The sequence below is a fragment of the Chiloscyllium plagiosum genome, unplaced genomic scaffold, assembly GCF_037043375.1.
Source record: "Chiloscyllium plagiosum isolate Xiang-an unplaced genomic scaffold, Cpla_swu_hap1 HiC_scaffold_28, whole genome shotgun sequence".
In the NCBI taxonomy this organism is placed as follows: Eukaryota; Metazoa; Chordata; class Chondrichthyes; order Orectolobiformes; family Hemiscylliidae; genus Chiloscyllium; species Chiloscyllium plagiosum.
Window position 1 is genome coordinate 43,116,747 of NW_028270166.1, and position 25,799 is coordinate 43,142,545.

At 40.4% G+C, this 25,799-nt stretch overlaps 1 protein-coding gene across 4 annotated transcripts in view; it reads right to left on the reverse strand.

Moving 5' to 3' along the window:
• The window catches only part of dapk3 (death-associated protein kinase 3), a 47,011-nt gene extending 24,550 nt beyond the window's left edge, over positions 1-22,461 (reverse strand). Inside the window, exons 1-4 of one of the 4 annotated variants that reach the window (XM_043720886.2) lie at positions 22,375-22,423; positions 19,204-19,298; positions 9,698-9,850; positions 940-1,300 (exon numbers count right to left, since the gene is read on the reverse strand). In XM_043720886.2, the coding sequence (XP_043576821.2) occupies positions 940-1,300; positions 9,698-9,783 (447 nt within the window). In that variant the 5' untranslated portion in view covers positions 9,784-9,850; positions 19,204-19,298; positions 22,375-22,423. Of the gene's footprint in view, positions 1-939; positions 1,301-9,697; positions 9,851-19,203; positions 19,299-22,320 lie in introns of all 4 variants that reach the window. The other 3 variants (XM_043720887.2, XM_043720885.2, XM_043720888.2) reach the window with 3 other exon arrangements.
• Positions 22,462-25,799: the final 3,338 nt, after the last annotated feature.

Here is a 25,799-nt window from a genome sequence, read left to right on the forward strand (position 1 = left end):
ACTTAATATGACAGAGAGTGAGCCTCAGGTTGTGTCTGGGGATGTCTTTCCCCATGTGTGTTACTCTCATGGCTCAGAATTTGTCTAGAAGACAGCCATACCTGAGGCCACAAAAGGTCACAATTCAAAAGACATCTGGGCAATTTGCTATCTTAGCCAGGATGGGAATAACAGCATAACTAGCCTGCTAATAGGACAGAAAATCCCTTTTGTGGCCTGGCACACTTTAGGGTGAAAAGGCAAATGCCTCAAGAGGAAAGAGATGGAGTGAATGAGCTGCAAAATTTCCATTGCCCGTTGCAATGATGCACTTTCCAGACCAATAATTGCAAATACCAGGTGGAGCTTAGGGGCCAGTCCAAAATAAACTAAAAATATAAAAAATATTCAGATCTGGCAGCATCTACAGAGGCAGAAACAGAGTTAACATTTTAGATCAATGACCTTTCTGAATACATGGAATGTTAACTCTTTCGCCCTTCACAGAGTCATGCTGACCTTAGGGGAATTTCAACATGTTTTTATTCCAACACATTTCTTTTATACTGTAAGGTACAGAACTTGATTAACTGCACATCGACTGGGTTAATTATTATTAGAAAGCAGTGCTTGGCTAAATGGAAATAAATCTATCCAGAAGGACAGAAACTGCAGATGAGGTCAAGGAACAATCAATACCTGCTTGTATATTTGAACACTTTATGAAATTTCCTCAGCTAAGCTTTAGCGTGATGCCCAAAATAACTAAATACCAACTATTTAATGCAAAGATATCTATATGAAGAACCAAGGTCAGTATGCAGGTCACAACTGACTGTCTTTATAGATTTGATTAAGAAGTAGTGAATAGTGATTGCAACTTTGATTTTAAAAGTATATTGATTATATGGTTAAATTATTGTGTTTTCTTTCAAAAGTGCTGAGGCAATGAAACAATACCTTGAGGTCAAAATGAGCAATCTTCTTCGAATGCAAGTAGTGTACACCATCCAAAATCTGTTTGAGAAATTCAGTCGCCTCCTCCTCTGTCAACGATTCTTTCTCTGCAAGAAAATCAAAAAGCTCCCCGCCCGACACCAGCTCGAGGATGAGAATAACATCAGTCTTATTTTCAAAGATATCGTGCAAAGTAATGATGTTCGGATGCTGGATCTCCCTCAAAATGTTCACCTCCCGTTCAATCTCCTCAAGGCTCACCCCTCGACGGCTGGAAGACAAGCGCCGCTTCTTGATGAACTTCGCTGCATACTCAACGTTGGTGCTTTTCTCACGGCATTTCCTCACAATAGCAAACTGGCCACTGGGGGAACAAACAGGGCGAGGCTGATACGTAACTGAAATGAACATAGGAGGGTAGCAATTCATCACAGCACCATCAGTTTCTGGTAGCCAGCAGAAAACATGAGAAACACACACAGCATGTTAGTCTGTATTTGATAACAAAGAACAGTTTACTTATTCAAATTGGAATCAGCAAGCAAAGATTAGTAGAAACCTAAAATTCTATCCCCTAAAATCTATTTGAGATTAAGTCAATTCAAAATTTCAAAAGGGTTCGATAACATACCTAACAAATGTCTTAGGCTTATGGAGCCAAGGGATATGGATCTAAATGAGTAGCAAAAACGGCACAAGGGACAGAATGATCTCTTAGCCTTTGGCTACTACACTTGAATCTCAACCTGAAATATTAATTTGTCTGCTCTGTTTTCCATTAAAATGGCACCTCCACCTTCCAATGAGAAACATTTACACACCCATCCAAGTTCAATCACACTTGTATAGTTTGCATCTTCTATACTAATAAAAAACACCTTGTATTTACAAATTGACTAAACAATCATGGTTGAATTCAACTTACTTTATTTGTCCATATCTCTCAAATACACAAAATGGCCCGGGACCATTCAACCCTAATAACTTTAATCACCAAAAAGGTACCTGTGGTATTATTTATTGGTCGACTAAGGCACCAGACCATACTTTTGTGAAATTCTTCTGAGTGCAACATTGCATAGGAGCACGGGGACCAGAGACAGCCATTTCATTCCTATGAGCTTTCACACCTATTTTAACAGCAATCTATTCATCTCAGTTAAAATTAACAAATAACCCATCAACAGTCCTTAAAATAACCAAAATTTTGAATTACTTTTAACTTTGAAAGTGTTTTCTTAATTCACTCCTTCAAGGCCTGCCTCTAATTTGTAGACTATATTCTAGATTCTCCAGTTGACAGAAATAGTTGCAAAAGCAAAGTTTTTGGAGAAACTCAGTAGGTGTGCCAGCATCTGTAGAGGAAGAAACAGAGGTAATGTTTTGAGATCAGTGACTCATCAGATTAAGCACTTCCTCAGCTGTGTTTTGGTTTCAAATCCACACCCTCTACAGTTCTTTGTTTTATTTTACGATAGAAATAGTTGCTCTGTATCTATCCCGTGCATCTCCTAATAGCTTGAAAAACATCTAGTTAAGTTCTAGGAAATGGAACATTAGTTCATGTAATCTCCTTGTAATTTAACCCTTGAAGACCAGAATTTGTTCCAATAAACCTATGCTGTATTACCTGCATGACCAATGTATCCTTCCTGTGACAAAGTGCCTCGACATAAAACAGCATCACAAGTTGGTTTAACCAAGGTTTTGCATTAATATACTGACTTCTAACCCTTTATTATGTGGCCCTCTAGATAAAGGCTAATATTCTAATGATCCCTTTTGATATTTTATTTTACCCATCCATGACATTTAAGTGACCTACGTATCTAGACTGCCCCAAATATCGTTCAGTCTCATCTATTTATAGCCTTACACCATTGAGAAAGTGTGTTGTATTATCCTTTTTAGAGCCAAGTGAATGACCTTACAATTGTCTGTATTGAAATCCATTTGCCACAGTCTTTCCCCATTCACTTAATCTATTAACATATTTTCTCTTTCCAATTTTATGTGCACATCTACTGTTTCTAAATACCTATTCAAAGAATAAACAGTTAAAACGACTCATTAGGCTTCACACTATTATTTAAAATGCAGCAGCAGAGAATCTTAAACTTTCCACATCACTCAGCAACAACCATAGCATCCCTACAGAGTGGAAACAGGCCCTTTGGCCCAACAAGTCCATATCGATCCTCCAAAGAGTAACCCACTCGAATCCATTCACCTGACCTATTATCCTACATTTAGCCTACTAATGCACCTAACTTACACATCCCTGAACATTGTGGTCATATTAGCATGGCCAATTCATCTAAACCAGTGTTTCTCAACCTTTCTGTATTCAACGCCCCCTTCTTACACTTGAAATCATGCAACACCCCCAAATCACCAAAGTCTGTTTTTGCACATATAACTGAGATACACTGCAGTGCTGAAAATGGAAAACTTTTGTGAAATAACAGATTTTATATACAACAAAAAAAAAATCACTTATTACAGTTCTTACTGTCCACCTACTTTTGGCTCACTGTATAAAATTTAGTCTGTGACAGCAACATAGTCAATGCGATCCTTGTGGTTCATGTTATCTTGCTAAATCATATACATCTGGTTCAATTTTTGTCAAAAGCAATCTCAGGTCACCACGCTGAACAACATCCATGTGATTGCGGGTCTTATCTTGTATTCTGGCGATGGCACCGAATCCTTTCTAACCAAATAAGAGGTAGGAAATGGTCGTGCAAACCGCTTTGCCTCTTCACTTAATAGTGGGAAACGACATTGGGTGGCATCTTGAATCTAAAAAAAGGGGCTCCCCATTTGCGAAAACCAAATTTTCATTGTAGTGTCATTTTGGAGCTCTATCATTTCTTCCTGAAGGCGAATGTCCATTTCTTCTGCACATGAGAAAAAGGGGTCAGCCAGCCATGTAGGGATCTCCATCTCGATAAGGTCAGCAAATCGTATTTTCATATCATCCTGCAGTGCACGAATGTGAGCTGAGTAGATAAGTAATTGATCATCAGTAACATCCTCCACGATATTGTTTAAACTCGGAAACTGGTAAAACTCGCGACAACTGATATTCCGAAGAAAGAGATCAAGTTTCTCAATAAAAGATGTAACAGCATTCCTTGCTTTTATGAAACTCACATTATCTCCTTGTATCTGCATGATCAGCGAATTGCACTTGTCAAATATATCCACAAGATATGCACATTCATACAAAAGGTTTTCATTATTTCTTTGTAGGAATTAGATGATAGAATCGAACATTTCACGGAAACGATTGAGGCGTTTTCCTTTCTCGAGCCATCTCACTTCTGTATGTAGCAGCAATTGCAGAAATTCATCTTATCTTTACAGAGTTGGCGGAGAAGTCGTTCATTCAGAGCATGTCTCTTTATATAATTTTCCACATCTATCACCACTTGTAGATAATGGTTGAGGATTTCACGAAGTTTCTTTGCAGCCAGATGCTGCCGATGATTAATGCAGTGTACTGTGAAAACATGTGGCACTTCTCTCTTTAATAATGCGACAAATCCCTGATGTCGGCCAGCTATAGCACACGCGCCATCCGTAGCACTAGCAACAATGTTTTTGAGGGGAACAGACTTTTTATCAAAATAATCCTTGACGCAGTTGAAGATAGTCTTACCTTTGGTATCTGTTGGTAGATCCAGAGCAAAAAGTAGTTCTTCTCGTATTTCATTTTTGTCAATGAAACGTACGTACCCCAAAAAGTAAAGCTTGATTTCCGCATATAGTACTTTCATCAATTTGTAAGGCGATTTCTTTTGATAACAAAAGGGAACATAATTTATCCTCAACATTTGAGGCCATTTCATCGATTTGCCTTCTCACAGAATCGTTGCTAAGAGGAATACACTTGATAGTCATTGATGGTTTCTGATGTAGCATGGTTGATAATACTCTGGCAATAGCTGGAAGCACCAACGATTCACCACGGAATTGAAGTTTTCCACAGTTTGCAATTAGCTTCGCTATATTGTATGATGCCACAAGGCCATCCACATTTGTGGCTCCCATCTTTGAAAAAGCAGTGGAAATCGTTGGTTGCTGATTGAATTTATTCTTTAATGTTTGAAAATATGCCAAATCTTTGTCCTTTTTGTCACTGTGTTTCTTTTCCAAATGTTTAATAGGACAGGAAGGCTTCATGGCCTCGTTGGAAAAACTTTGTTCACAGAGCAAGCACAGTGGTAAATGCTTTAGATGGAGATTGAATAAAGCCATATCACAAATAGTCCATGCTATACCGCTTGCACTTTTTCTTACTCAATGAGGCCACTTTTACACTGTCGCTCGAATACCCTGATAGAATCATGGGTATTACTATATCACGATAATTTTAAGATGCTCAGTGGCAAAATTTGATTGGCTAATTAGCTTTAACGTGCATTCATTCTGCCACCCAATAGAACAGTTGAAAAGCTGCATTTCATCTTCCTAGAAGCGACATAAGTTAGTTGATATTGATCTCGGCAGTAGAATCAGTGCCAACTGCGAACGAGTTCAATTGGTTTGCCATTCGCAGAGAAGACCATCAATAATAGCGCAGCAACCAGAGCCCACGTCTCCATGGGTGCAGGGAAAATAACACACTTGTGTTATGCGACTATCCATCTGCACACAGCAATGTCCTTCAAGGACACGGCAATCTTCCAAGTGATTGGTAAGCTCTCTACAAAGTCGTTCAGTGCCCCCTTGCCGCCCCTTTTGACTTCAACGCCCACTGAAGGTGGGCAAACGCCCCTCAGGGGGCGCTTCCACCCCTGTTGAGAAACACCGATCTAAACTACACATCTTTGGATTGCGGACGGAAACCGGAGCACCCAGAGGAAACCCACGTAGACTTGGGGAGAATGTGCAAACTCCACACAGGCAGGCACCCGAGGCTGGAATCAAACCAGAGTCTCTGGTGCTGTGAGGCAGCAATGCTAACTGCTGAGTCACTGTGCCACCAGGGCAATGAGATCGGTGATCTGAGTTTGATAGGAACCATAATTGGCCATCATTGGAACCAACTCCATTCTCCATAGTGTTACCCAATATTCCAAATGATATCAATCCTTCTGACTTGGCAGTACACTTATTACTCAAGAGTTATGGGAAGTGGAGAATAAAATAAAATATTTCACTTTAGAGGGAGAAATCAGATATCCTTTATTTACAGCAGCTCACTTGATCTACAAGTCCCAAGGACTTTTTAAAAAAAAGTCAAGAAAAAAAAATCAAAATTGAAAGTCTGTGTCACAGACTCTGCAGCTACTTGACAGAACACAAAACGAGACTATGTAGCTAAAAAGTAAATTAGAGGGACACAAGGCTTAAAATCAAACTTTCAATTCTTCTAATCACAGAACAAAAAAAAAGTGTGAAAAGATACACAGCAACCTCTGTTGACACGTTAACATGCTATGCTACAAAGTGATCAATTTAATGGATAGGTTTGAATTAGAGGAGCAGGGCAACCTGAAGTAAAAAAATCTGCAGTATTGGTTTGTGGTTCAAAAATGTTACAATCTTTCAGAAAATTCATCTCATACAAAAGATTTGAGATATTGGTCTGCAATGCAAATACTGAAGTGATGAGCTAATTGTAACAAATAGTGCTACATGACATACTTATCCTTATAAAGACACTGGTCTGCCATTCTGTCTATAGGACAATAATGAGTCACTGACTAAGAATGATTCAAACCCTTCAATTATCTGGTCTGCATAAGAGTAAGCCAGATGTTGGTGATTGGGCTCTGGTTGTGCTTAAAGGCTAAATACCAGAATTGAACTGATATAAATTTCTTAGATAAAACTCAGGGATTCTACTTAAAGTCACAGCCTTCTTAAAAGATCTTTGAACACTAGTCTTTAACTTATTGCTAATTCACAGCCGATGTATTAGGATATACAGTAATCCGGTTGCTATCTACACTCTAGATATTTATTCCCAATATCTGGGGCATACTGTTCTAATGAGTGGGAAGATAATATCTCTCATCAGATAAGTGTTATGTAGTCAGATGAACAGAACAATACCAACCAAAATGAAACATAGCAGTACTGCACAAGTGGGGGTGGTGGTGAAATGGAGAGAGTGACAGCGAGAGAGCGAGCACAGGACAAGTAAATTCCCACATTTGTGAAATACAAACTGAAACTTCAAAAGTGCACACTTGAAGAAAATGTTTTCCAACAGAACTTCTCATCTGGAAGACAGCACTTCCTCAGTACAATATTGATTTGTCAGCTGGGATTATGTACTCATGTCAATGCAGCATATGTGGAAGAAAAACAGTTAGTATCTAGAATCCAATACAGAGTCAGAGTCAGAGAAATGTACTACATAGAAACAGACCCTTCTGTCCAACTCGTGCATGCCGACCAGATATTCTAACCTAATCTAGTCCCATTTGCCAGCACTTGGCCCATATCCCTCTAAACCCTATTTATTCATGAACCCATCCAGATGCTTTTTAAATGTTGTAATTGTACCAGCCTCTACCACTTCCTCTGGAAGCACATTCCATACACGCAACACCCTCTGTGTGAAAAAGTTACCACTTAGGTTCATTGCAAATCTTTCTCTCGCACCCATGTCTACACCAGCTCATTCTGGACTCCCCCACCCCAGGGAAAATAGCTTGTCTATTTACCCCTCATCATTTTATAAACCTCTAAGTACACCACTTCAACTACGACAACATGCCCTAGGACAAGCCAAACAGAGACACGCACGAGAATTCCTAGAAGCATGGCATTCCAACCGGAACTTTATCAACAAACGCGTCGATTTGGATCCCCCATTTACTGCCCCCTGAGAAAGAACTGGAAATGACATCACCAGCCCAAGGAAACTTAAAAATATAGTAGAAAGCGGGCTACACCACAGGCTCACTAAAGGTGTTTCCTAGTATGGTGACAAAACGTCCAAAAACAAACGTTCCAGCTCAGTGAGCAAACCTACATCCAGAACATCAACCTGAGCTACAAATCTTTTCAAAACTCGCCACTCTACTGATGTTGGGTGAAGGAAAACTGCTCACCTGTTCTTCAAATACTTTTTAAAAAATTCACTGAATGAGAGAGCTACTGGCTAGGCCAACATTTATTGCTGGAGAAAGTGAGGTCTGCAGATGCTGGAGATCAAAGTTGAAACTTTATTGCTGGAACAGCACAGCAGGTCAGGCAGCATCCAGGGAACATTTATTGCTCCCCACTAATTGCCCAGAGGGCAGTTAAGAGTCAACCACATTGCTGCAGTTCTGGAATCACATGTAGACCAGACCAGGTAAGGATGGCAGTTTCCTTCCCTAAAAAGAGTAGATGGGATTTTTCCGACAATCAACAATGGGTTCATGGTCACTAATAGAATCATATTTCCAGATATTTATTGAATTCAAATTCCACCATCTGCCATAGTGGGATTGGAACCTGAGTCTCCAGAACATTATCTGGGTTTCTGGATTAACAGTCCTGTGGTAATGCCACTAGGCTACTGCCTCCCCTGTCATCGCTCTTTTGACTCCATCTGACAGATGTGGACCAGCCTTAAAGCTTTATCTGAAAAGCAGCAGCACTCCCAATATCATCCTGGATTGACAATCCAGATCATATGCTCAAATTTCATGGAAGAGGATTTGAACAGACTTTCTCTTACTCAGATTAAAGCTACCACCAAGCTGACACCTTTTGGTAGAGTCAAAACATTAGTATACAAATAATGACAAGTCATAACTCATGTCCTAAACATTTAAGCAATAAAATACAAAAAGACAAGCAAATCAAAGCAGGAGAACACCAGTCAAATGCCAATGACCATTCACCAAACTTAGTTATGCTTAAATATCCTACTTAGGAACCATTTAATGTTATTTTGAGCTTCAATTGAGTACAACTGAAGTATTTTTGGGATTACACATCCACACTCATTACATAGAGGCTGATGTAGAATTCTGACAGGAAGAACAAGAATATCAGCTGAAATGGATCCTAGTGGATGTTTCTGATTTCATGAATTGCACACAATTTCTTCCAATTTTATTCAGCACATGACTTTTCTAAACTTAAGAGTCAGAGTCATAGAGATATACAGCATGGAAACAGACCCTTCGGTCCAACCCGTCCATGCCGACCAGATATCCCAACCCAATCTCGTCCCACCTGCCAGCACCCGGCCCATATCCCTTCAAACCCTTCCTATTCATATACCCATCCAAATGCCTCTTAAATGTTGCAATTGTACCAGCCTCCACCACATCCTCTGGCAGCTCATTCCATACACGTACTACCCTCTGCGTGAAAAAGTTGCCCCTTAGGTCTCCTTTATATCTTTCCCCTCTCACCCTAAACCTATGCCCTCTAGTTCTGGACTCCCCAACCCCAGGGAAAAGACTTTGCCTATTTATCCTACCCACGCCCCTCATAATTTTGTAAATCTCTGTAAGGTCACCCCTCAGCCTCAGACGCTCCAGGGAAAACAGCCCCAGCCTGTTCAGCCTCTCCCTGTAGCTCAGATCCTCCAACCCTGGCGACATCCTTGTAAATCTTTTCTGAATCCTTTCAAGTTTCACAACATCTTTCCAATAGGAAGGAGACCAGAATTGCACGCAATAATATTCCAACTTGAGTACTAAAAAGGAATACAATACTTCAGGAAGAAATCAAACCACAGATTCTAAGCTTGTAAAAATAACAAAGTGCTCATAAATCAGACAGCCTGTTAACTCACCTCCCCAACTCTTCTCCCATCTCATAGTACTTCTCCACATTATCTTGCTTGAAAACTGCCATCGTGCAGGTCAGATCCAATGTCATTATCTACTTCAAGTATTAATTGGAGATGCTGGAATTCAGGAAAATTTCTTCAATTTCAACAGCAGGTCTAGAACATAGACATACCATTATTTAAACTGAATATTTCAAGAAACATTCAAAACAGCCTAATTTTTATTTATTAGGAATTTTAAAAATTACATTTCTCACACACAAAACACTAACATTTTAGGGATTAATCATTCATCAGAGAAGCCAATGTTAGCTTGAAGCACTTCCACTGAAATGCAAGTCTGAGAGGAGGACATTAAACTAACTTTTCACAGCAATGTTCATGTTTCTAAACAAAAAACAGGAATGAATGAGACAGAGTTAATGTTTTGGAGTCCAATATGACTCTTAAGTTCTGTTTTTATTTCAGATTTCCAATAACTGCTTTTATTTTCACATCCTGAACAGAGAAATAGGACAAGCATGATTGTGTTCTGCTACTTGTCCTCTAATCGCTTCCACAACATATGGTCATGTCCAGAGCAAGTGGCTCCACTTAAACAGAGTGCTTTCTTTATCTTTAACACACTTTCACTATGACGTAAAGTAAAAATACACAGTCTTATCTCAAACTTTCACTGTCAATCTTCCAGCCATTTTATAAATGCAAGTATTTAAAATCATTTACATCATAAGTAGCTGTTAAAATTGTATTGTTTTGATGAAGAATTATCTAGTTTTAAGAAAAGTCAGTAAAAGGGTTTGCACAGTATATGGGTACGGTAAAAGTAAAGTTGCCATAATCTCAGGATTATACACTGCTCTCTCATTACAAAGAGACAACTGATGGTGATTTCAACATTATGGTCACCACACTGCAGGTGAGGTATGAGGTTGAGAAGGTGGGATCTTCATGGTGGCCTCAGCTGGTTTGCAGTTAGTGTGAAACCATTCAACTGAAACAATATACAGTACTTCCCAAGCATACGACTGGAGTTAAAGTCATAGCATCTGGTCCCTATTGAAAATAAGATACTACAGATATAGTTCTGATTTATAGGCACTGGTACACTGTATTTCTATTACTCCAATTTAGGCTGAGATTAATGAACAATCTTACAAATACAAAACACAAAGAGGTCATGAGAACAGTGTACAATGTCACTCCTGCACTGCACAAATAAACATCATACAGTTGTTATGGTCTAGACCAGACTCCCTTAAAAAGGTAGTAAGAGAGACTAAACCCTATTGTTTTCTTGTTTTAAAGTGGGTGCTGCGTTCCAGACACAATTTGATTGGTCAAATTACCAGATTTGAAGTAAAACACCCTAGTTAAAATACAAGACCAAAAAAAGAAAATAATCGGTTTAGCTGTAACTCTACATTGGAAAACTGAACAGAATAACAGCTTAGTGAGCTACTAAACAGTAACTGTACCAATATAGTAACAATATAGGAAAAAAAAACTAAAACTAAAAATTCTGGTTCTGAGAGAGCTTAACCACACCCCTTCAGGCCGCTTTTACTGGTTCAACTTTTAAAAAAACCCCAAGATCTCACTAGCTGTTTGTTTAATTGGCTTTCCAAAGAGACAGCTCATCACCTCTGCCTTAAAGTCTTTCAAAGAAAACAAAAGGATAAAATAACCACTTAAAGCTATCGTATTGCCATACAGTTAAAAGATCGCATGCCAGGAGCACATCACTGCAAAACTTGTAGAATAGATCCATCGGAAGATTAGGTCATCCAGCCCCTTGTTAACTGTCTTGTCATTGAATTAAATCACGGCTGGATTGCATCTGAAAACTTACCCATATTAGTTGCATATTCCTTTTTACCTTTATCCAACAACAATCCATTAATCACAATTTACAATAGATTGATAATCTATTGCTTTTTGTACAGAAAAGTTCCAAATCCTGACTACTCTACATGAAGTAGTATTTTCTAACTACCCTCATCATTTACCTTGTTCTGATTTTAAGGGAACATTTCCAAGTAGGAGACTTCTATAACTGTAGAAATAGTTTTTATCTACCCTACAATGATTTTAAAACCCAAAAACCTCAGTTAAAACCCATCTTAACCTGCTTAAACCCAAGACATGAACCTAATCTGTGTAATCTTCCCCCAAAATTTAACCATTGGATCTCTGATAACATTCTGATGAATCTGTGCTCTGCTTCTTTCAAGGTAAAACAATACTTCTTATGGCACGGTGCCCAGAAGTGAACACAGTATACCAGGTGGGGCTTTATCCTTAATTATGCAGGTTTATAGAAACCTAGAAGATGGGAACAGGTGGTCGTCATTTGGCCTTTCAAATCTGCTCCACCACTCATCACGATTATGGCTGATTGTCCAACTCAATAGCCTAATCCTGCTTTCTCCCTCATAACCTTTGATCTCATTCGCCCCAAGTGATGTAACTAGCCACCTCTTGAGTACATTCAATGTTTTGGTAGTGAATTCCACAGGCCCACCACTCTTTGGTTGAAGAAATGTTTCCTCATCTCCATCCTAAATGGCCCACCCTGAATCTCCAGAATGTGACCCCTGGTTCTGGATGCACCCACCACTGGGAAAGTCCTTCCTGGATCTACCCTGTCTGATCCTGTTAGAGTTTTATAAAGTGTCTATGTGCTCCCCCAATCACTTGTCTGGATTCCAGCAAAAACAATCCTAATCTAGTCAGTCAATCTCTTCTCATAAATCAGTCCCACCATTCCCGGAATCAGCCTGGTAAACCTTCACTGTACTCCCTCGAGAGCAAGAGCATGAGCATCCTTCTTCAGAAAAGGAGACCAAAACTACACACAATATTCTAGGTGTGGCCTCACCAAAGTCCTGTACAAATGCAAGAACACATCACTGCTCCTGTACTTGAAACCTCTCATAATGAAGGCCAACATGCCAACTGCCTTCTCTACCGCCTGCTGCACCTGCATGCTTACCTTCAGCAACTGGTGCACAAGGGCACCCAGGGCCTGCTGCACACTCCCCTCTCCCAATATACAGCTATTCAGGTAGTAATCTGCCTTGTTGTTTTTGCTTCCAAAGTGAATAACCTTACACTTATCTAAATTATACTCCATATGCCATTGATTTACCCGCTCACCCAACCTGTCCATATCATGCTCAAGCATTTCTGCATCCTCATCACATTTCACCCTCCCATCCTATTTTGTATCATCTGCAAACATTTTGGTCCCTCACCCAAATCACGACTATATATTGTGAATAGCACAGGTGCTAGCACCGATCCCTGTGGCACCCCACAAGTTACTGCCTGCCAGTTTGAAAAGGACCCATTAGTTCCTACTCTTTGTTTCCTCTCTATGAAACAAAGTTTTCTATCCATTTCAATACACTTGCCCCAATCCCATGTGCTTTAATCTTGCACAATAATCTCTTATGCGGACCACTGTCAAACGCTTTCTTAAAGCCCAAATATACCATATCGACTAGCTCCCCCTGGTCAACTCTACAAGTTACATCTTCATAGAATTCGAACAGATTTGTCAAGCATGAATCCGCTTTCATAAATCCACACTGACACTGCTTTCTAAGTGCACCGCTATAAAGTCCATGATAATGGAATTGAGAATTTTCCACATACTGATGTTTATATTTATGTTCTTATTTAGGTCCAGTGTACAGAAAAAGCCATAAGGCCCAGAACATTCGAGAAATGCTTCCTGTCCTAAGTCATCTTCCAGGTTAGCAATTACTCAAATTTAGAACGGTGTCCAATGACTTCACCCACTCACATCTGTAAACTCCTCTAGCCCTACAATGCTCTCTACGTTAATGGCAGCCTCTCATGTGCATCCCTGTTTTTCTTTGACATTCACATATTTAGTCATCCAGGACCCAAAATCTAGAATACTCCCATCTACATTTTTGACTAAGCTGCTGATCACCTCTTAAGTGCTTTATATGATACAATATCAACCATTTTCCAATTATGCTGTTAGGTACCTTAACACCCTGTACCACATTAAAAGCTGTAAAACAGAATCATATTAGTTACAGCATAGGTGGTGACTATTTGGCCCATCATATCCAATCTGGTTCCCAACTGAGCCAGTCTGAATCTCATACCTTTTACCCATAGCCCTGCAAATGTTATTTCTTCAGGTTTTTATTCAATTCTGTTTTGAAAGCTATGATTAATTCTGCTTCCACTGCACTTTCAGGCAGTGAATTCTACAAATTAACTGCTTATTGTGGAGTGAAAAAGGTTTTCCTCATGTTTCCTCTCAATCTTGATACTAGTAATCAATGAGAACAGTTATTCCCTATCAGCTCTGTGTATTCTCCTGGAGGTTTTCAACACTTCGATCTAATCATCCCTCCAAGAACAGGAGCATCAACTTCAACACATATTGAAGTCTCTCATACCTGGAACCATGCTCTTAAATCTTTTCCATACCCTCTTCAATCATCATCCTTATTAAAGTGTGGTGCCCAGAAATAGGCAGCACTCTGGAATGGTATCCTTTATCTACAACTATACGAATCGTCTAACCTCTGGAGATGGTCTTCATGATGAATCTTGAAAATTAGATTTAAATTCTGAATAAATTTGTTTTCTGAAAAGTTGCAAATGAGCGCTGTTCCTTGGGTTTGATCTGAGCAGCAACACATTTGGTAAAGAGTACAGCTATAACAGGAATCCAGCAGAGCAGGCTTATCAGATGTAAATTCACAGGCAACTGGACTCTTTTGTAAACAACTAAAAGCTTCAGCAGGCTTTTGGATTAAAGTATGAATTATGATGTAATTCAGAAAACTGGGGACACATTGAAATTACAGGGAAATAACAATAGATTTACACTTGGAAGTACATAGACACATGATGCAATGAAAGCAAAACATTAGGGCTATTCTAAATGCAGTTGCATGCTATGAGAGTAATAGGCTTCATAGGCCTAACTGCTGCTTTCTCACATTCTGAAGCAAAGTCTTTCCATCACATCTCATTGTTACACACTGAGTGATTCAAGTATTGACTGTTGTTACTGCAATTTGAATGCTTACAATAGTCAGGGAAACTCACAACATGATGTTATCAGAAAATCTACTCGTCTACTGCTCTCAAGTTGCAAGGAACTGTAATTTACTTCAAACTAGAACAGTAAGACATTTCAGTCACTCTCTGTACTAACTGGCACCCAAATATGCCCCATTAACACAAGAATCGTTATATACTCTCAATCACAAACCTCCTAACAGTCTTGGAACAGAGTTTAAAATCTGTGTGTTATTTGCTCAAAACTTACAGAAAAAGATTCTAACTATTGTAGATTCTATGAACTAAACAATTTTCCAGTGCCAATGTTATTACCTACCTCTAAGTTAGAGTGATGTCTTACAGCTGTTCTCACTCAGTCTATCGCTCTGCATTCATGTTTACCAGCAACCTAATCTTCAACACCACACAGTGAACAACACTCATACCTGTGCCATCTACAGCAAATATATTCATTAGACATTCCCCATAATTCGCAATACTGACACCACATTATCATCACATTCCAACCTCAGTCCAGGAATTATTTTTTCCTTTGATAACTCCTTTGCAGAGAATGTTCAAACATTCCAAAGCAAGATCACACATTACCACATCACAGTCACAAGTCAAGCCATAAATGAACACCACGCACCCTTAAAAACTAACATTCCTTTTTCATTTAACCCAAACAACTTAACTAATTAACTGCATTTCATAACCTCTTCAAGCTCTGACAGTGGCAAATATGTGAATACCAGTTGTGTCTCTGTTCAGTAAAGCTGTGACAACATTGGTGTCATATTGGAGTTTCCATTCACATATTCGGTCTATCACTAACACTTCTATCTCTGATTTAGAGAAGCCGACGTTGGACTGGGATGGACAAAGTTTTTTAAAAAATCACAACACCAGATTCTCGTCCAACAGGTTTATTTGGAGGCACTAGCTTTCGGAGCGTTGTTTCTTGCTCCTGCTCCTGCTCCACAACCACCTGACGAAGAAACAGTGCTTCAAAAGCTAGTGCCTCCAAATAAACCTGCTGGACTATAAACTGGCATTGTGCAATTTTTAACTTATGTCTCCACCTCTGTAACATTGCCAGACTTCAACTTCAACTTCAGCTCTGAGGAGAAAGTGAGGTCTGCAGATGCTGGAGATCAGAGCTGAAAATGTGTTGCTGGAAAAGCGCAGCAGGTCAGGCAGCATCCAAGGAACAGGAGAGTCAACGTTTTGGGCATAAGCCCGATTCCTGAAGAAGGGCTTATGCCCGAAACGTCGATTCTCCTGTTCCCTGGATGCTGCCTGACCTGCTGCGCTTTTCCAGCAACACATTTTCAGCTTCAACTTCAGCTCATTTGGCACTGAAACCCCTCATCCATGTCTTTGTTAGCTTTAGAATTAACTGTTCCGATGCACTCCTGGTCAGCCTTTCAGTCTATCTCCTGTAAACTAGGGGCCACCCAACACTCTGCAGGCTGGGACCTAACTCCCATTCACCTATGTACATTCATACTGTCCTCACTAACCTACATGGATCTCCACATGACATCGTGGTTTTAAAATCCTCATCTTGCTTCTTTTCACTTTTGTATCCTGTCAGTACAATACAATGTCTGCTCTCATCTAATTCTGGCCTCTCAAGCATCTCAATTACATCACTGTTGGTGGCTGTGACCTCAGCTGCCCAAGCTCAAAGTTTCAGAGATCCAATCCTAAACCTCTCTGTCCCTCGAACTCCCTGTTCTCCTGTAAGATTTTCCCTAAAAACTTATCCCTTTGATGAGAGAAGCAATGGCCTAGTTGTATTATCACTGGACAGTTAATCCAGAGACTCAAGTAATGCTCTGGAGAATCAGAGTTCAAATCCTGCTACAGCAGATGGTAGAATTTAAATTCAGTTTAAAAATCTGGAATTTAGAGTCTAATATTGATCATGAATCCATTGTTGATTGTCAGAAAACCCCCTCTGGTTCACTCAAGTCCTTTTGGAAGGGAAACTATCATCCTCGTCAGGCCTACGTGTGACTCCAGGTCCACAGCAGTGTGGTCGAGTTGTAACTGCTCTCTGGACAATTAAGGATAGGCAATAAATCCTGGTCGAGCCAGCAATGCCCACATGCCATTACTAAATTAAAAGTAAAAAGTTTTAGGTCGTCTGCCATCTACAGCTCAGTATCAAACTTCTGCTTTCTAACACTTCTGTGACACGGCTTATGATGTTTCGTTCCATATTTAAGTTGCATCTTTATCAATTTTTTGTTCAAGTGCATAATGCCACTGGTTCTGCATGTGTTTTTGTTATATATTCACATACAACCTATTGTTAAAACTGTAGCGTGGGATCTTAACATCAACCCAAAGCAAAACAGGTAGGTTTGCAATTTCTGTTTTTTATGTTTTGAGGCAGAATAATGCTGGGTTTAATCAGCTCACAGTGTCTGGCTAACAAATATTTTGAGGATTGAGATACTTCCTCTAATTATGAAATAAGTATTTTCGCTTTTCATCAACCTACACAGATCCAGCTCACAACAGTAGTACTGCAAGGTCAGAGCTGAATTAAACTGTCATTGCATTCCTAGAATATGTTCATTGAAAAAGTATTACCTGTAATTGTTCAACATTATCTTATTGTTGAAAGGAAAGGTAATTGTATATGTACATGTTCAGAAGATAAATGTAGGAGAAAGTGAGGACTGGAGATGCTGGAGACCAGAGTTGAAAAACGTGGTGCTGGAAAAACACAGCAGGCCACGCAGCATCCGAGGAGCAGGAGAATCGACGTTTCGGGCATAAGCCCTTCTTCAGGAATTCCTGAAGGGCTTATGCCCGAAACGTCGATTCTCCTGCTCATCGGATGCTGCCTGGCCTGTTGTTTTTCTAGCACCACATTTTTCAACAGAAGATAAATGTACACTTACTGGTGCCTTTTAGGCATATCAAACTGAGAATTACAGCCATTTTAGGCTAAAGGTAGAGACCACTATTGCAAGTTCCATCACTCTCAGCATCTTCACTGCTTCTGAATTGTTCGACTACTTCTCTCACATCCTGTACTGTCTGGGCAGAGACTTCAACTCAAACACTAGGCAAACCAATGTAATTGTATCATTGGTCATTGATTATAATTCTGCTCCCGGATATCTGATCCCTAAAGTGAGAATCCAAACATGCATGCAACTCCTGACCAAACCCTTCTACCTCCACTTAAGTATTGTATACCATTTCTCTTCTGCTTCAGAAATCCTCATCCATATCTTTGTTACCTCAGGACTTGACCAGTTCAGTGCACCCCTAGTCAACCTGGCCTTTTCCCAAAAGATGAATTTGTGTAAACCTCTGAGCCTGTCTTTTAACTCACACCAAGTACTGGTCACCTGTCACTCCCATATGCACTGTATTCACTGATTTACACTGGCTCCCAGTTGAGCACACCCAGTTCCAAAGTTCTCACCATTACTGTTGAATTCCTCCATAACTTTGCTCTTTGCTATCTCAGTAACCTGCTCTAAGTCTATGACCTACAAGTTTGTCATATTTCTTTAATTCTGGTATCTAATACCTCCCCCCCCACCACCCCCCACTGGCATGGCACCACTAACAAAACATGGCCTCAGCTATATGGCTTTAAGTTCTGAACTCCTTCCCAAAACTTTGGTCTTTTTACTTCTTTAACAAACCTTTTGCCCTGATCTTTGAATTAAATGAATACCACAAATGTTTTGCTCAAGAGGTGGTTTTTTAAGAACCAATTTAGAAGGATAGTGGGGTGTTGGGTAGGAGTTCCAGAAAAAGCAGAAATATTGAGCCTAGCGATTATAGAAGCCAAAGACTGTGGGAAACTTGACTGTGTTGCCCTCAGACTGAACACAACTATGCCAAACTCCAGTTTGGTTTCAGAATTGGAAGAAGATTGACAACTGACATGATGATCTCAGTCTAGAAACTGCAAGAGAAATACTGTGAATAGAGGTATCCACCTTAAAGCAACAATCACAGCAAAGCATGCAAAGATATGAACAGAGCTGAAAATGTGTTGCTGAAAAAGCACAGCAGGTCAGGCAGCATCCAAGGAACAGGAGAGTCGACGTTTCGGGCATGAGCCATGCCCAAAACGTCGATTCTCCTGCTCCTTGGATGCTGCCTGACCTGCTGTGCTTTTTCAGCAACACATTTTCAGCTCTGATCTCCAGCATCTGCAGTCCTCACTTTCTCCTCAAAGATGTGAACAGAAGTGGTATATTCAAAATGCTCACTGAAGCTGCTGAATACAATCTTTCCACAATGACAGGATAGGCATGGACAGGGCAATATCAGAAATCTTTGGAATCAAACAATATTGCATTCTGAAACCAACACTTTTTGGGATATTTCTCATTTTGCTGCTCTCAAATGACTTCATCATTGATATTTTTGGTGTGTATGTGGACAAAAGTATTTATCTTGCTCACCTGAGATCCTGAGACAATGTGGCACTAAGTGCTCAGAAGGTTGCTCTACATCGATGATGCTGCATACTGAGGAATACGCGGATAAACTCTCACATCTGAAAAGTATTCAGTTTATCCATTAGCATCACAAAGGCAAATGTCTTGGTCCACAATGTTGCCATATTGTCATCTATCAGCACTGACCAATATGAGGTATTGGCAGCTTTGCCATCACCAATCTGACACTTGGTGCTAAAGACAACACTCATCACAGAAGGTTCCATTGTTCTGTCCAAGGTCAGCAGTCAGATGACACACAGGTTATAGTCCAATGTGTTTATTTGAAATCATAAGCTTTCAAAGCATTGCCCCTCCCTCAGGTGAAGTGATAGAGAAGCACACAGGCACAGAATGTATAGGCAGATTAATCAAAAGATCATACAATTGGTGTGGTGAATGGAGTGTTGACAGGCCAAATAATAGGTCTCTGCAGGTGATCAAGAGTGTCAGACAGTGTGAATAAAATGTTATCAGCTGAATAACAAGCGAAGAGATACCTTGCCTCCAGCACCTCACTGTTTACTGCAACTTCTTATCTGATCCAAGTCATGCTAGCTGAGCCTTTGTCTGACACAACCCAAAACTTAACTCTTACCCTTCCTGCTCATACCGTATACACTTTCTCATTAGCTCAGAGAAAAGGCTGAACAATTTCCACATTCACTGTCTCAGAAGCATCCTTGACATTTCTTGAAAGGACAGGGTAGCCAACTCTTCAGCTTCAACTCAGTGCTAATTTAATGACATCTGTGCTGATTTGGCCAATCCATTGAATTTATCTGTCGAAAATGTGTCAGACAGTACAATCTCCAGAGCCCCATCAGGCAAGGTTAGCATAGTTCACCATAACAATCACACAAATCAGTATCTCTCATGATAGATGTCTGCCATTACCTTGTGTCCTAATCTGTCTTAGCATCAGTTCAAGTCGTTTTGTCTCAAATGTTGTTTGGTAGCATTTAGAGTCGGAGGCACAGAAATATACAGCACAGAAACTGACCCTTCAGTTCCATTTTCTGGCATTTAACCCACATCCCTTGAAACCCTTCCTAATTATGTACCATCCAGATGCCTTTAAAATGTTGTAATTGTACCAGCCTCCACCACTTCCTCTGGCAATTCATTCCATACATGCACCAGCCGGCTTGCAAAAGTCACCCCTTAGGTGCTTTTTAAATCTTTTCCCTCACACCCTAAATCTATACTTTTTAAGCTTTGGACTTCCCACCCCAGAGTAAAGACCTTAGCTATTTACCCTATCCATATCTCTTATGATTTTATAAACTTCTATGAGGTCATCGCTCAGCTTCTAATGCTCCAGTGAAAAATGCCCCAGTCTTTTCAGTCTTTCCCCATAGCTCAAACACTCCAACCCCTGGTAAATCCTTGAAAATCTTTTCTGAACCTTTTCAAGTTTAACATCTTTCCTAATGCAAGGAGATCAGAATTGAAGGATATATTCCAAATGTGGCTAACCAATGTCCTGTATGATCACAACATGACCTTCCAACTATAGTCAATGCACCACCCAATAAAGGCAAGTGTACCAAACACCTTCACTATCCTATCAATCTGTGACACCACGTTCACGGAATTATGAACCTGCACTTGAAGGTCTCTTTTCAACAATACTCCCCAGGATCCTCCCCATTAAGTAGGTAACTTCTGCCCTGATTTGTCCGACAAAAATGTAGCACCTCACATTTAGCTAGATTAAACTTCACCTGCTACTCATTGCCCCATCTGATCATGGTCCTCTTTGAAATGAGTTGCTTGCAGTACAGAATCTGAACATTGCCAATGTTTCAACTGAATAACTATTGCAATTGGTATACCCCATTATCTTCCCCACATTGCAATCACATAAAAGCTAACAGTATTTTTGCAGTACTCGCAGATGAAATCAATTAGTTGTGCCTGCAAATTTCAACCCGGGTGCAATTCCAGTTTCAGATGCATCAGCAATTCACTATTTGGGAGCTAAATGTTTAAACAGATTTTTCAATAATGGCTGTGATGAGAGGTGATTCATATTATATCCTTGAATAATGTCCACTTCTGTGCACTCTCTAGGAAAAGTCACCAGATAAACAGCAGAAACCCCGTGTAATTTTCTCTTATTAGTCTGGGGACAGTGCAGTCCAATAGTAGCAAACCCTACCACAATGTTTCAAACGATGAATTGACTGACTTCGATAACAGTAAACATAATATCCAGTCACAAGAGGATGTACACCATACAATATAACATACAGGCAAAGTTCATGAGAACAATTTTTACCCATTAAGTAGTATCTTCACAAGTATTAATAAATTTTGAAATTAAAAATGAATCAGTAAACAAAACCTAATCAGTTACAACAACAACAAAAGGGTATAGCTGCATTTTTGCCATGAGTTTGCAATAGTCATTCACAATAAGTCATTTCATGAAAAGCTTATTTTGATCTATTTTGACAATGGTAGCTAAGATCTCTAAAGACAAGCAGGAGGCTGGAAGAATACAGCAAAACAGGAGGTGGAGAAGCCAACGTTTCTAGTGAAAGGAGGGTTATACTCGAAAGGTCGATTTCTCCAGCTCCTGATGCTGCCTGGCTTGCTTTGATCTTCCAGCCTCCTGCCGGTCTACCTTGGACTCCAGCATCTGCAGGGGGTTTTTTTTTGTCTCTTAACTACAAAATATCCAGAATTTGAACACCCTGCACCATTTCGCGAATCATGCCCAGCCTGAGTGCGCAACACATCACCAAATCCGCGAGTATTTTGGATCCTCAAACAAGACAAGGCACAAATTCGTGTGGTCATTAAAACCATACTCTCCAGCCTTTTGTCTCCCCTTTCACTTCAAATGAAGCAAGCCCAGGTTGGGACTGCCCACATCCCAGTTCTGGGCAGAGTCCAGAAGGTGGCATGATTCAAGTTTTAAATGAACAATAACCAAGAGTGAAGTTATATTGGTGAAGCCGGTAGAGTTGTGCTGGTTCAGGAGGTCGGAGTGCCCAGGCTCCTCCTCACACCACCCTCTCTCTGATCCACACTCATTGTTCCGCCGAAGAAGGACGCAAACCATTAATTTACCAAAGATGGCCCGAGTCACTCAGACTTTCCCAGAGACATGATTCACGGCCTTACCCGCCGCCGCCGACGGATCGACTGGACTCTCCCTCACCACAGTCCCCCGCTCTCTCCGGCCCCGCCACGGCAACCGGGCCAGAACTGACGTCACAGCCCGCCCATCCGCCACTCCGATTGGCTGCGAAAGCTGTCATTCACCCACCAGAACATCCGGTGACGTGCCATAAGGTGATGAGCGATATCCCGCCTTTCCATCACTCTGGTTGGCCAGTTCGCCTGTCCATCACCATCCCTACCGGTGGCATGGCGTGAGGCGGTTTGAAGGGCCACTTCCTGCCCTCTGTTCTTGATTAAACAATTGTCCTGTCCATCATTGAGTGTTGGGCATTAACCGTTTCCTCTTCGTTCTCATTGGCCGCAGCTGGGAGACAGCTCTGTGATTGGCCGGGTGCGCCGTTATGGTGTGGTAGATGCAGCGGCCTCGCTGCTCAATTGTTAACAGTGCATCAGACGGTGAGAGCCGTAGGCGGCCAGGCAGAGGTGGGGGCGGGGAATATATCCTCAACACTAATTTTGTTCCAAATCGTTACTTTTACTCTTTTATTTGTTATGTCGCTTAAGCAACTTATCAGATTGAAGATAATGTTATTACAACGTCTTTGGAGGTTGCCTACCGAACACCTCCTGAGGTAACCCTGCTCAATCTTCACGTATTTTCTGAAGTCCTTCCCTGCATTGATTTGGGAAGAATATTCTAGATTTGGCATGCAGGCGAATATTTTAGAGTCAGGAACAAAAAGAAATTGCTAAAGAAACTCAGCAGGTGTGGCTGCATTTATTAGATGAAAGTGGAGTTAAATGTCTGTTCAGGGGCATCTTACAGTAAGGCACAGCCAGCACCGGTCTATCTTATTCTATCACTGGCTGAGCGGGCATCTGTAACTTATTTCACGGCTCCCATTTGAGTCAAGATTTTTAAAAACCTAGATGTTTTACCTCACGTTTCTCCTGCGGCAACAAATATGATAGGGTATCCCATAGCACCATATAGTACCTTGGCTTCTACTTGTGAAGCCATATCGTTGAAGTTATCATTTCATAGAAGTGCACTTTTTCTAAGTGTCCACGTATTTCATTACTATAGTAAATTATCCCTTGTGGAATTTTATGTTACCAAACTTTGGTAACATCTGCAAATTTCAAGTTGGTAACAACAATACGCAAGTCTGGGTCAAAAAACCTGAAGAAGGGCTTATGCCCGAAACGTCGATTCTCCTGTTCCCTGGATGCTGCCTGACCTGCTGTGCTTTTCCAGCAACACATTTCCAGCTCTGATCTCCAGCATCTGCAGACCTCACTTTCTCCTCCTGGGTCAAAAAACCACCTAGGGGAAACACTGAATATTATCTCCATTCTAATACTGTCTTCTAGTGCACTTGGTTTTGAAAACACTGGATACTGCAAAGCTTATGGTATTTAACAACATACTAGCAATACGCTTGAAGACTCAACAGGCACGCCACTAATCAAAGCTCCAGTACAGCTCCAAACACCTTACAGAGTGCCCAGGAATGTCTTGGCAAACTAAACAAGACACACCCAGTGCACTGTTAAGTAGGACTTGCGAAGTAATGCACAGTGGCAGTAGTATACTGTAGACCATAAAGAATCACTGCAGTTGACTTCCCATGTGTCCTTCAACAGCACCTTCTTAATCCCATAACTTCTACCATCTAGAAACAAAGGCAGGAGATCCATAGGTACACACCAACTGCAGGTTCTCCAAGCTACATCTTCAGTGGCACTGGGTCAAAATCTTAGAACTCCATCTTAACACTGAATATCCCCCCCAACCAAGGTCTGCAGGGGAGTCCAAGATGACAGCTGACCACCACCTTCAAGAACAACTAGGGATGGGCAATAAATTGTAACCCAGTCAGCAACCCCACATCCCATTATTTTGTTTAAAATTAAAGTTTTGCTCAGTCACCTGTTGCATGCATTTTAAATCCTGTTCAGACATGACAAATCTGTGGGACTCGTGGGGCATTAACTTTCAAGCTAACACTCACTGGGCTACTAAATAACAATCATTTAAACATTGACATGATCTCTGCTTCAACTACAGACATTAAGACCACATTCACAGCTCAATGGGAAAGCTGTTCCCTTGCATGGTCCTGTTTTTAAGTCCAGAATTTATTTTGTCACATCACTGAGCTACCCATATGTAAAGGATTGCATTTAATTCTTTTAATAAATTGCTTTGAACAATATGTACATATCACTCCAGCAGTAATCCCGAACAATTTCCTTTGGTTGATAAATAATGTAAATAGAGTACCCATGGTACTCCCTTCATCCAAAAAGGTATTTGGTTGCAAAAAAACACCAGTCTTGAGATTCTATTACCACTTAAACACTGAAAAACTCTATACTGCTTTCTTTCTAAAGATTGAAAGCATTTCCTTTTCTTTCCCAAAATCCACAACCCTCAAAAGTACGTCACTGTGCCCTTCAAGCCTGCTCTACCAAATCAATCAATAATTTTAGCCTCAACTCCACACTACTGAATGTTTCAAATAAACCATATTTCGTAATCCAGCTATCTTCCTCAGGTCTTCAAAATATTTTAGATCCACTGCTTTGATGTAGTGAATTCATTGGAGAACCCTCAAAATGTTTCCTATATTAACAAGGTAAGCCTCATTCTTAAACTGACACAGTTCTAATAGTCTCCAAGTTTCCTCCATCTTTCAGAATTTCAAAACAGATCAACCATTCTTTTCACCTATAATATTCAGAGCTTCTTCCTATTGAAGTTAGAGCATAAAACTACACCTGTGTAAACTCGCCTGAAAATATGGGAATGCGAAATTCCACATTTCACCTGCAGTTTAACTACATTTGGTACAGGATAGAGCAAAATTCATAACCACCTAAAAGCAACATGAAATACAGAGGAACCCCCATTACCCAAAAGGAGGCAGGCAGGGAGTAGTTCATTCAGTTAATCGAATGCCAGATTACAGTTTAGCCAAGCATTGATACTGTGCGATCTTGCCAGATAATCCGAAATTTGGATTTCTAGAGGTTCCCCTGCAGATGCATTTTATTACTCAAAGTGTATTATTTTTCAACCCAAGGTTTTGTAATTCCCAACTGCTTTTATAAGAATACTACATTCAGACATTAAACACTTCCTTCTGCAACTGTTCTCAAGTTGATAGAAGGATCAAAGACAGAATGCACAGCTAAAGACAACAGGGAATGCATTTGCAGGATGCTGAGCTGAGAATTTCTGTCAACAAGTACATGGTGCAGGTGGTAAGATTAGACAAGATAGTTAACTCAAAACAAGAGGGCTGGGAGAAGAAAAAAGCAAAATTTTCCAAGACCAATGTTTCCCAAACTAAACCACAAATTTGGAGCTAGGAAGAGGAGGACAGAGGGCCATTATTTGTAGTTTTGTAAACACAAAT